General features: G+C 44.1%; 1 protein-coding gene across 1 annotated transcript in view; it reads left to right on the top strand.

The window, feature by feature from the left end:
* Nucleotides 1-12,486, top strand: part of EPRS1 (glutamyl-prolyl-tRNA synthetase 1) — a 47,978-nt gene extending 35,492 nt beyond the window's left edge. The window contains exons 21-32 of the mRNA XM_066380298.1: nt 85-136; nt 618-827; nt 1,205-1,277; nt 3,308-3,387; nt 3,602-3,703; nt 4,338-4,493; nt 4,978-5,175; nt 5,560-5,733; nt 6,289-6,449; nt 7,621-7,699; nt 11,971-12,035; nt 12,135-12,486. Coding sequence (XP_066236395.1) covers nt 85-136; nt 618-827; nt 1,205-1,277; nt 3,308-3,387; nt 3,602-3,703; nt 4,338-4,493; nt 4,978-5,175; nt 5,560-5,733; nt 6,289-6,449; nt 7,621-7,699; nt 11,971-12,035; nt 12,135-12,285 — 1,501 coding nt within the window. The 3' untranslated portion in view covers nt 12,286-12,486. The remainder of the gene's footprint in view (nt 1-84; nt 137-617; nt 828-1,204; nt 1,278-3,307; nt 3,388-3,601; nt 3,704-4,337; nt 4,494-4,977; nt 5,176-5,559; nt 5,734-6,288; nt 6,450-7,620; nt 7,700-11,970; nt 12,036-12,134) is intronic.
* The last annotated feature ends 341 nt before the right edge of the window (nt 12,487-12,827 follow it).

Below are 12,827 nucleotides of genomic sequence, written 5' to 3'. Positions count from 1 at the left end.
CTTGAACTTTAGAGGTTTATTTCCATTCACCCTAGAAGCAATTGCTAAGCAATGGGATTTAAATTTTACTTTGCACATCTGCAGGTTGGGGCTTGAGGCAAAAAAAGAAGAAAATCTTGCAGACTGGTATTCTCAAGTAAGTGTGCATTCAGTTGACTTTTATGTGTTAAATTTCTCAAAAGCAACTTTAGGTTTTGAAGTCCGCTGCAAAGTAGTAAGGTAGCATGCCTTTAATAGTACATAGCATAGTCATTTAGCATGTCCCCGTTCTTAGAGCATGTTCACCTGAAGTGTTGGATCAAGAGGTAGCCCTATGGTGATAGTCATTACTTGGTTTCTTTCTTTTTTCTTTTTCTTTTTTTTATGGTGAGATAAAAGGATTAGTCCAGCATCACAAAGATAGGAATAGCAGGAGCAGGTAGTAGATAGAGTTCAGGTCTTCCTGGGAGTGCAGCACCCTGGTGTTTCTGAGTATAGAAACGTCCATGTTACACGCACATGAAAGGGGTGGACTGGGGTGGGGGTGCCTCCGGATTGGAAGCTCGGCTGTCACACTCGTGGCACCTGTTCTATAATTTTGGTTCATTGTGGGCCCTAAAGACTATTGTTTTGAAAAGGTCATCACCAAGTCGGAAATGATTGAGTACTACGATGTAAGTGGCTGCTACATCCTCCGTCCCTGGGCATACTCCATTTGGGAGGCCATCCAGGGCTTCTTCGACGCCGAGATCAAGAAGCTGGGTGTGGAGAACTGCTACTTCCCCATGTTTGTGTCTCAAGGTGCTCTGGAGAAGGAGAAGACCCACGTTGCTGACTTCGCCCCCGAGGTGGGTGCGCTCTGGTTATTTGGCCACTTTTCCTCATAAACTCAACAGTGTATTTTCATTTTGCCCGAGAATAGTAATTCAGAAGGCAAGTTACAGTCACACATTTAGAGAAGCCTTAAAAAATTTAAGGCCATTTTAAAAATCTACTTTCAGGGCAAGTTATGATTCTGTTTGTTGCATTAAGTAATTAACTGGCTTTTTCTTTTCTCTTGATATTTGTAAGGACAGTAAGTATGTACCCTTTGTCACAGTGAACAGCAGCAATGATCTTAAGTTGCCTAAATTGATAGAGCAAAAATTGAATTAGCGATTTGCGAGCTTTTATGCTGTTTCTCTCAGTGCTGGTAAAAATGTGTGAACATGACTTCCCTCACTAGGTTGCTTGGGTGACACGGTCTGGCAAAACGGAGTTGGCAGAGCCCATTGCTGTCCGTCCTACCAGTGAGACAGGTGAGGACAGGATCGGAGCGGGAAAGGGCGCAGGACGGCGTTAGAGGCAGTCCAGGGTGGGGTCTCGGCATTCATTTGGGATGTTTGTCGCCCTTGTTCACGATGTAGAAAGGTTACTGAACGCTTATGTAAAGGTGAGTGCGAACTGAGGTTCTGTAGAATTTATTCTCAGTACAGAGTTCTTTAGCAATAGGATAAGGATTTTCTTTTTATTTATTTATTTATTATTATTTTTTTTTTGTATTTTTCTGAAGCTGGAAACGGGGAGAGACAGTCAGACAGACTCCCGCATGCGCCCGACCGGGATCCACCTGGCACGCCCACCAGAGGGCGAAGCTGTGCCCACCAGGGGGTGATGCTCTGCCCCTCCGGGGCATAGCTCTGTTGCGACCAGAGCCACTCTAGCGCCTGAGGCAGAGGCCACAGAGCCATCCCCAGCGCCCAGGCCATCTTTGCTCCAATGGAGCCTTGGCTGCGGGAGGGGAAGAGAGTGACAGAGAGGAAGGAGAGGGGGAGGGGTAGAGAAGCAGATGGGCGCTTCCCCTGTGTGCCCTGGCCGGGAATCGAACCCAGGACTTCTGCATGCCAGGCCGATGCTCTACCACTGAGCCAACCGGCCAGGGCCAGGATTTTCTTTTTAAATAATTTCATCCTTTTGTTTTCCTGGTATGATTTTTTAGAACTACCCAAGGAATCATATTCTTAGAATAACTTTTATTCTTGGAATTAGTTATAGAATTGCTAACAGTAGTGTTTTATGTCATGTTTATTTTTTATTTTTTTGTGACAGAGACTGAGAGAGTCAGAAAGACAGACAGATAGGGACAGATAGACAGGAAGGGAGAGAAATGAGAAGCATCAATTCTTTGTTGTGGCACCATAGTTGTTCATTGATTGCTTTATCATATGTGCCTTGACTGGGGGCTACAGCAGACTGACCCCTTGCTCAAGCCAGCAACCTTGGGCTCAAGCTGGTGAGCCTTGCTCAAACCATATGAGCCCGTGCTCAAGTTGGTGACCTCAGGGTCTCGAACCTGGGTCCTCGGTGTCCCAGTCTGATGCTCTAGTCACTGCACCACCGCCTGGTCAGGCTATAGATTTTCTCATTTTAATATTACACTTAGATTCTTAGAGGCTTTCTATGGGTTACTAAGTGATTTTATTTACATCTTGTATTTTTCTTAGAACATTGTAGTGAGGAAGGATAAGGCAGCTCTTATGTCCATTTTGCAGGTAATAGAAGGTCTCTGAAGGGCTAGGTGACTTTCCTAAGATGGCACACAGGCAGAGGAAGGGCCACATGGGAAGTTTAGGCTTTGGGAGAATCAGTGCCTTTCCAGGTGGTGATCCGTCTTTAGTTAGGGATGGTATGTGCCTTGGTGCTTGTAGTGATACTCTTATATAGTAGCGTAGTGATGCATTGTTGAAATCATGACACCAACTTTTTTTCACATACCAGATGGGCAGAGTTTCGTTTTACTAATTCTGGGTAGTCATGCGGAGGCCTGGATAAGACAGGTACCTCCCCTTCAATGATCATTTCGTGGCAAGGGCTTCCTACTCTGCGCAGATCCAGCAGACAGACAGATTTAACCTGAGTTCGGGTTCTGATGCAATAACTGTGCTGGGGTCAGGAAGTTCTTCAAGGTCTGCAACTTAGGGCTCCACATCCTCAGTGCTGAGACTGTAATGGCTCTCTGTGGGTGCCTGTGAGAACTGGATGGGACAGTGAATGCGAAGAACTTAACACTCAGAGTGGGTGTATAACACCTTCACTTAGTGGTGTTAAAACCAGTACAGCAGAAAAGCAAATTAGCTCTTGAAGGTAAATCTCATTGCTAAGAACGCAGAATATGGCCAGGTTTAGAGTTATTTTCTTGACTAATTTGTTGTATGAAATGCATAATCATTCCACTGACCGTTGCAAATTTGGAAACACGTTTACACAGACACAACACTCCAATTCCTTTTAATTACATTAGCTCTTATAAGCCATCAGGGACTAACTGTGCTTTCCGGTGTCTCTCCAGTCATGTACCCCACATATGCCAAGTGGGTGCAGTCCCACAGAGACCTGCCCATCAAGCTGAACCAGTGGTGCAACGTGGTGGTAGGTGCATGCCCCTCCTGCCCTCTGTCCTTCTCACCCACCCATCTACAGAAAGCACGCTGGGTCTTCCCTCATTTGTGTATTGAATGGATTGGGAAGATGGAAGCATTTTTGAAGTACTTGGGATCACAATTATGATTACTTACACAAAAAATTGTTCATTAAGAATTGAAAAGCCCTCTCTAATGACCCACCGTCTTCCTGCCTCCTGCAGCGCTGGGAGTTCAAGCACCCGCAGCCTTTCCTGCGCACCCGCGAGTTCCTGTGGCAGGAGGGGCACAGTGCATTCGCCACATTTGAGGAGGCGGCAGAGGAGGTAGGGGCAGCACGCCCTCGCACAATTCTGTGTGTCTTTCTCTGTTCCTTTTCCAGCATAAGGAAGGCGGTCCTGTCTCCACGTTGACACTGATCTGATCACAAATAACATACTGTCTCCACGTTGACATTGATCTGATCACAAAGTAACATTAAAAGAATTTCTGGGTATAAATTACTTTGTTACTTAAAATTGTATTACCTTAATGTTAGAAAAATAACTAATGAATGTAGATGTGTGTGGACTTGAAAATGCTTATTAAAATTTTCTTAGAAATGCTGTTTCAAATTTTCAGGTGAAAGTATATTTAGACTTTAGTGTATAGCATAAGTTATAATGCCCTGGGTAAAATATTAGTCTTCAGTGCCTAGTTACTGTGTATCTTTCAAAAGCATTGATTTTCTCTTATATTCAAAATTTACGTAGTAGGTTTTAAAAAGTTGTTCAACTTCTTTTCATACTGCTTTGTTGGAATGTCTTCCTTAATAATTCACACTGGCTGCTTTAACCTTTTCATAAAAAGTTTTTATTGCTTATAGTGCTTTTCCCAAATAGTACAGGTTTATAGATCTATTATACATAAGTATACCATATACAATATTTGACCCCTTCTGCGTTTAAAATGTCATTCCAGGTCTTGCAGATACTTGACTTGTATGCTCGGGTGTATGAAGAGCTGCTGGCCATTCCTGTCGTAAAAGGAAGGAAGACTGAGAAGGAGAAGTTTGCCGGTGGAGACTACACGACAACCGTGGAGGCGTTTATATCAGCCAGCGGGAGAGCCATCCAGGTACCACCAGCTGGTCGCCTGGGGGTCCGCCTCCTGGGGGCCATAGGGTGCTTTTGGCAGTGGAGCTGGAGGGCAGAGCCTGCAGGTCTCTCCTGTCGCCAGAGAAGTTGACTTAAGACATCGGTAGTTCCTGTGCTTTCTAGACCACATTCTAATTGCAGGCAGGCCTGTCTCATTTCTGAGTCTCCAGGTTGGTTAAGTGAAGGCTTGAGTCCAGAATTAGCAAAGTGGGGAGTCCTGTTTAACCTTGTCACTGACGTTACTCCTGTGAAAGGGGCTACCCACAGCAGTGCACATCATAGTATTTTTTTACTATATCTAGTCTCTTTGATGCACCGGCTACGCTTGAAAATTGATTTAATATTAAAAAGTCAAGGAAGATAAAATAGGTCTAGTTCTATTTTAACGTGTGTGGTCCTAAAATAATTTTCGAAGGCATAACAGGTTGTTAAAATTAAAGCTTACATTTTTCCCTTTATTTCAGGGAGCAACGTCACACCATTTAGGGCAGAATTTTTCCAAAATGTTTGAGATTATTTTTGAAGATCCAAAGACACCAGGAGAGAAGCAATTCGCCTATCAGAACTCCTGGGGCCTGACAACGCGGACCATTGGTGTTATGACCATGGTCCACGGGGACAACATGGGTTTAGTGTTACCTCCCCGCGTCGCCTGTGTTCAGGTGAGGAAGATGTTCCTGGTTAGCACGGCTTTTATAAAATTCAAGCCATATCTACAAACAGGAATTTGAAAAGGTGATTTTTTGAATATCATCCAAGTAGTTCCCACTGATACAGAAACAACATAGTAGACCTTAGTACTGTGTAACTATGTTTATCTCTTGTGTTCTTGTGTTTTACTCTTAATTTTTAGCCACTTGATATGAACTTTTTTGAAATGCTTTCTAATAGGTTAAATGAAATGTAGGTCTAATGAAAATGCATGTAGTGTGGACAAGTAATGTGCAGCTAATTGGTGGATGTTATCGATTAGAAATCACCAACAAGTTAGTCCCTTCAGTCTGCCGTGGCTTTGCACGAATGTCCGCTGCTGTGCTGTGTTGCAGGTGGTGGTCATCCCTTGCGGCATCACTAACGCCCTTTCTGAAGAAGACAGAGATGCTCTGATTGCCAAGTGCAACAACTACCGGAGGCGCTTGCTTGATGTCAACATCCGGGTCCGCGCCGACCTGCGTGACAACTACTCGCCGGGCTGGAAGTTCAATCACTGGGAGCTCAAGGTGTGTCCTGCTGTCCTGGCTGTCACTCTGCTTTGAATGTAGTAGATTGTCTTCATGTGTGTTTTTATAAAATGTCTTTTTCATTACTCTTCTCTGATTTGATAGTTGTGAGTTCTTCAATGAAACTAAGTGTTGAGCACATTTGCTAAATGTGAAAGTGTATCTGAGAGAGCTGATTTTATGTTAGAATAGAAAATGATCTTGAACCTCAGGTGGTACAGTTTTTTCTTAGGTTTACACCTTATTGGAGTAGGTTTCTATACTATCTCAGGAATATCCTATTTTTCCTTCCTATGCGTGTATGCCTTTGTTATTGGTTTTTTGTTTTGTATTTTTTTTTGGATTTTTATGATTAATTGGCAATAAAGCCATGAAGTAAGTCTGTATATGGGGTGGGCAAAGATAGGTTCACAATTGTGCTACAGAGAAATACGCCAAATAATAACACAAGAATCAACTCTGTGTTGTGCGTGCTGACGATTGTAAGCCCACTTCCGCCCGCCCTGTGCTCAGTGGAGACGTGCACGTGTCATCTTAGCTGTTCCTGCGTCCTAGGGTGTTCCGATCCGCCTGGAGGTTGGACCCCGTGACATGAAGAGTGGCCAGTTTGTGGTTGTCCGACGAGACACGGGAGAAAAGCTGACGGTTGAGGAAAGTGAGGCCGAGACCAGACTGCGGGCCATTCTGGAGGACATCCACGTCAGCCTGTTCAGAAAGTCAGTTCCTAGCATGGCTCTCCTCTCCTTCCGGCCCCTCACACCCCTGAGGTCATCTTCCCAATGGGAAGTCGTCTTTCCTCTGAACTCCCGTGGCTCTTAATTCACCTTCTGTCTGTGTTTTGACTCGTTTCATGATTATTTTTCTAAGTACTCTCTGCTCCCTAGTTGGTCTGCAGCAGTGGGCTGTCTGTCCCATGGACTAAGTTGGGTTCATTTTAGATCCAGGCTTTTATGACAGAAATTTGAGGAATTAAGGTATTGATTCTTACCTACTAGAGATACATTAGCAGCACCTGGGAAGCTTTACAAACCAGTGCCTGGCCCCTCCCCAGAGATGCTGATGTGCTTGGTCCAGAGCGGAAAACTCCACACGTGGTTATGCTGTGCAGCTGCAGCTGAGAACCTCCTGTGGGGATTGGGGCTGAGGGGAGGGCTCAGGGATGCCCTGGCCTATGGAGGGGCCCTCTTACAATCACAGACCTCCAGGCAGTGGCACTAGAGGGTTGGTGGCCTATGTGTGGCACCTTATTTTCTTTTCTACCTGCCTAAAGCAGAGGGGCTGCCCACTGCCACTGGGGATGAGGCTCCGTGTGGGGGAACGCCTGCCTTGTATTCATTCATCGGTCTGCTGATACCTTGTGCCTGCCTCATGTTAGGCCTCCACATATCTTGCGTTTAAAGAGTGAACTAATTTTGTTTGATTCTCACAATAATCCTCCATGGCAGTTAGACTTCCTTGAGTATTTTCCCAGTTTTGTAGAAACCTAGAAAAGTAAGACCAGAGAGGTTTAGACTAGAACCCAGATTCTCATAGGTAGTCAGGGGTATGGGCAGGAATAGAGAGTCACTAAATGGCAGTAACAAAAGTAACGATTGCCTGTTGTGTGCTTGGCAAACCCCTCATTTATTTAATTTAATGTGCACAAGAGCACAATAATGAACTGACCGAGGTTTACTGACTGTCACTGCTGGTGACAAAGTTGAGGGTCAGTTTGAATTCCTTTATTGTCCAGATTATTGTGCTTATGTAAAAATAGCATCATATTATACTGCTCACAAAAATTAGGGGATATTTCAAAATGAATATGAAGTGATAAAATGTCCCCTAATTTTTGTGAGCAGTGTAATAAGAAAAATTACGTATTCTTTTCTACTTATTTTTTGATAGGGCTTCCGAAGACCTTAAGACTCACATGGTGGTGGCTAACTCAATGGAAGACTTCCAAAAGGCACTGGACTCTGGAAAGGTGAGGGCCTTCTGAAATTTGGCGATAAAACTATTTCAGTAAATGCTAGGTTAAGACTCATCGAATGTAAGCATGATATCAATCCCTTTTTTAAGGTCAGTCACACAGAAAGGTCATATCCTGCTCTGCGTCATCCACTTTGCACTGGCCTCCCCTCCCTGGAGCTTTGGGGCCCTGTGTCCTTTGCGGGAGCTCTGTGTGAACCGATGGTATAAATGCTTTTCTTGCACCTGCCGTGCTGGCGTGGCAGCCGTCATGCTGTGTGACCCTGATGTTTTCATCATTGGAAGTCTGTTTTGTGTTTCAGCTTGATGTCCGCTCCTAATGCAAGCCTTGTTCTAGCTTTAGAGATGTCATGTGCAGGTTCCTGAAAGGTTAAAGGTCTGCTTCTCTCAACTCTGACTGCATATTTACCCAGATATTAATTGATTGAACTTCCTGAGTAATGAGGAAACACTGTTTCTCATTACTTCTGGCTCCTTAAAGCTACACAAGATTTCTAACTAGGCAGTAACTGTCCCTTTAAGATTTTATCAGCTGTATGTGTTGTGCGTATATACATGTTCCTACTGATTTTCATAGTGAAGAGGTATGATTTGCGAAAGTATTAATTACTGGGATGAATCACTTATGAACTTTAGTATTCTGGTGCACATTTGGTTATGCAACCAGGCCTATGTCCCCATGTTACAAATGAGAAAACCCCAGGCCAGAGGCTAGATGAATCACCCCAAGCTGTGCAGAAGCAGACCTGCTGCTAGAGTTTAGATTCCTCTCATGACTTGATTTAATGCACTGCCCTCTGCATCTCTCTCTCTTTTTAAATTCATGCTGACAATATTAAGGCAGTTTATTTGGTTATGATCAAAACCTCTTACTTACCTCTTACTGCATGAGCTGGGGAAATGTCACTCTCTCTGGCTCTCAGTTTACTAACTTGTAAAATGAGTACAAAATACAGCAAATCAATATGCCCTTCAGGTCCATAATTCTTCAGGGTTCAGTGTTCGCTTATTCATGGAGCCTTGCCTTTGGAATCTGCCCCTTTCTGGTGTCCATAACTTGTTAATGACTCGGACTCCGTGCTTGTAGGAGAGGGCTGGGGAAGGGACAGCCACTGATACCGTGTCTCTTTGTCCTTTCACTGTGACTTCTGGCTATTTTAATTTTGAATTTTATTCTTGAATTTTGAATTCCATTTCTGGGCTTTAAAATTCCCTGTATTATAGAAATACAGGTGGTTACTGCTGCAATAGTCTATGAAGACATTGTGTAAGAGTTAATAAATCAATACCATAAACACCAGTTAATTAATCGGTTGTTTTCACAGATGTGAATCTCAGCGGATATTAGTGGAGTCACAGATTCAATATCTGTTCTAAAGCAGAATGTAGTTATTTTAGTTGTGTGTCTGCAGAGCACATAGAGACCAAAGCAAATTTTATTTCTTGAATTCAGTAGCCAGTTCCATCGCCCATCTCACCTTGTGTCGGTCCAGTATAGCTGTGTGGACTGACCACCAGGTGACCTTTGAAGTTACTGTAAATAATACTGTATTTATTAGGAGGGGAGATGGTGGGAGGGACCTTTGGAACTTGAATATAGGTGAAAGTTTGATTTTCCTCTTTCCCTGTTGGTATAAATGAAAAAATTTTTATGCCTGGGACTTGATTTTAGTAATTTTCTAAGGGGATGGTCTTACCTAAATGAAAGTTAAAGATTATTTATATATAGTTACATATAATATATATTTCTTGTTGACATGCATTACTAATCTATCGATAATTTTTGAGAATTGTTATTTTTGTCATTAATGTGGGGTTTTTTTGTTTTTTTTTTGTTTGTTTTTTGTATTTTTCTGAAGCTGGAAACGGGGAGAGACAGTCAGACAGACTCCCGCATGCGCCCGACCGGGATCCACCTGGCACGCCCACCAGGGGCGACGCTCTGCCCACCAAGGGGCGATGCTCTGCCCTTCCGGGGCGTCGCTCTGCCGCGACCAGAGCCACTCTAGCGCCTGGGGCAGAGGCCAAGGAGCCATCCCCAGCGCCCGGGCCATCTTTGCTCCAGTGGAGCCTTGGCTGCGGGAGGGGAAAAGAGAGACAGAGAGGAAGGAGGGGGGGGGGGTGGAGAAGCAAATGGGCGCTTCTCCTATGTGCCCTGGCCGGGAATCGAACCCGGGTCCCCCACACGCCAGGCCGACGCTCTACCGCTGAGTCAACCGGCCAGGGCCATGTCATTAATGTTATCAGCTATAGAAGACAAGATACTATATATTGCAAAGGATTGTATCTTTTTAAAACATAGATACAGAAATTATAAAAAACAAAAATGAAGAACCTTTTCATGACTGAATAGATAGCCTAAAAATGTATACTGTCCTTTCATATTAATGCTTTATATGCATAAATAGAAAACTTAGGTCTTTATCATCTATACTTTACATTGAAGCTACAAAGAATTGAAACATGGCTTTTTGCAAAATTATTATTTATGAGTCCAAATACGTCTAATAACAACTGCAGTTGAAACTTCTCCCCATCCTACATCATTTTAAATTTTAAAAATTATTATAAAGACTTAGTGATTTTTTTCTTAAGAGAAAAAGAAAATAAGGCAATTACTATAAAATTTGTTAAAGTTATAAAAAAAATAGCTGTTGTGAGTTAAGGTAAGATTTTCTAAAGAAAAGCCTTTTGGAACTTGTTTTAACCAAGTCCCAAGTGCAAGGAAGGGCTTTCAGAGGACTAGTGTGAGCATGCATGGCCTGATAGTCGGTCAGAAGCTGATGGGGAAGCTGGGAAACAGTCCAGCTGCTTCTGAACTTCACACCAGCGTTTGGGGATTATCCCCACCTGCTCGCCCCGCTGCCGCGCATCTGTCCAGAGACACTTTATAGGACTACTGCATCAGCGTTATTGCAGACGAACCCCCTTTTGAAGTAGGCATGCTATGAAAAATCAAGGATTCACAGCTGAGGGAAATCTTCATTCTTCATTCTTATCTAGCTCAATATCTACATTTTAAGAAAGAAAACTCGGGGCTAGAGATTTTCAAATAGGCAGTGAATTTCAAAATTAGGATAAAATCCCAGTACTCTTGATTCTGCTTATTATTTTGTATGGTCTATGAAAAAGAAATATTTTGAAAGCCCCCCCCCTACAAAATGAATTAGCTTTCAAATATCCTTGGACTTTATTTTATTTTTTTAAAGATTTTAGTTTTTGGCCCTGGCCGGTTGGCTCAGTGGTAGAGCATCGGCCTGGCATGTGGGGGACCCAGGTTCAATTCCCAGCCAGGGCACATAGGAGAAGCGCCCATTTGCTTCTCCACCCCCCCCTCCTTCCTCTCTGTCTCCCTCTTCCCCTCCCGCAGCCAAGGCTCCATTGGAGCAAAGATGGCCCGGGTGCTGGGGATGGCTCCTTGGCCTCTGCCCCAGGCGCTAGAGTGGCTCTAGTCTCGGCAGAGCGACGCCCCTGGTGGGTGTGCTGGGTGGATCCCGGTCGGGCACATGCGGGAGTCTGTCTGACTGTCTCTCCCCATTTCCAGCTTCAGAAACATACAAAAAAAAAAAAAAAGATTTTAGTTTTTGATTTTACAGAGGGAAGAGAGAGAGTCAGGGGAGCGAGAAGTATCAATTCATAGCTGCCTCACTTTAGTTGTTTATTGATTGCTGTCATATGTGCCTTGAACAGGCAAGCCCAGGGGTTCGAACCAGCGACTTCAGCATTCTGAGTCGACGCTTTATCCACTGCGCCACCACAGGCCAAGCCAAATATCTCTGAACTTTAAAAATAATTCACCTATGACTTGTTGAAACTGTGGCATAAAGTGAGGTTTACCTGATGGTTGGTTGTTGCTGTTAACACCACTTTAAAATCAGGTCACTACTTGTTATGGCCCCACTGTCCCCCTGATCACCATTCAGGCTGAGCAGGCATTGGTCCGGATGTGACGTGAGGGAGGTACAGCTGCGTTCTGGACACAGGTGTCCTCACACTTGGTCCCTTCTCTCAGGCGCTATGCTGTAGCCACTTTACTTGAGCATTTAAGTGTTCTGATGCCTTATGCTGTGTGGGTTTTAGATGTGAAAAATTCTTTTGTATTTTAACATTTCTGAGCTACGTTTCTAGAGGTTTGCCGAGGAGGGTACCATGGCCCGGAAAGGGCTGGGAGACCTAGCTTTTACACTTGTATGTGTAATAGAGAACCTGCACGTTCCTTACAGCATAGGAGTTACAAACACAGAATATTGTCCCCTTTCTTAATAGATTGCTCAGATCCCCTTTTGCGGGGAAATTGACTGTGAAGACTGGATCAAGAAGACCACGGCGAGGTAAGTGTCTTTGGCAGGTGGGACGCGTGGGATGCGGCTGTGAGCCGGACAAGAAACGCACAGCTTCAGTGAACAGAACTTTCATTTGTTTGATTTCAGGGATCAGGATCTTGAACCCGGTGCCCCCTCCATGGGAGCCAAGAGCCTCTGCATCCCCTTCCAGCCGCTGTGTGGCCTGCCGCCTGGGGCCCACTGCATCTGTGGCCGCAGCCCCGCCAAGTACTACACCCTGTTTGGTCGCAGCTACTGAGATCGGACCGCGCCTGTCTCCAGACCACCTCGCTTTTGGAAAAAATGGATACACATACCATCCCAGATAAAGTTTTATGATTTTTAAAAAAATAAAAGTCCAAAAAGGAAGTCCCATGAAATCACCTGTTCTTATGCCTAAAGTACCAGTGGAAAAGAGACTTTTCTGTAAACAGCCCCGTAATAAATATTATGAACTTAACTGTTTTATGGGTTGTTTTGTTTCTGAAATACTGGAATTATGTGCTCCAAGGAAATTTCTATGGAGAGATAAAAATAACTGAAAATAACCTCTTCATAGGAATTTCCTGAAGCTTCCAATGAGGAGAACTGATTGCAGGAAAGCTCGAAGTGGGCTGTTTAAAGAGAGCCGTGACCGAAGGGAGCTCTGCAGGAAGTATGTTAAGGAAGGAGGCTCTCACTCCACATCTACACATGATAGACTTTGCTCCTAATTGAGATTCAGCTAAAATATCAAAAACCTTTTCAAGCATCTTAAAGTGGCTTTTCAACAGGGTGTGTTCACCTGAGTCCAAGCGGCAC

Source organism: Saccopteryx leptura, chromosome 1 (genome assembly GCF_036850995.1).
Source record: "Saccopteryx leptura isolate mSacLep1 chromosome 1, mSacLep1_pri_phased_curated, whole genome shotgun sequence".
NCBI classification, from domain to species: domain Eukaryota; kingdom Metazoa; phylum Chordata; class Mammalia; order Chiroptera; family Emballonuridae; genus Saccopteryx; species Saccopteryx leptura.
The sequence above is the reverse complement of the archived record's forward strand: the minus strand, read 5'-3'. Positions and strand labels throughout refer to the sequence as shown.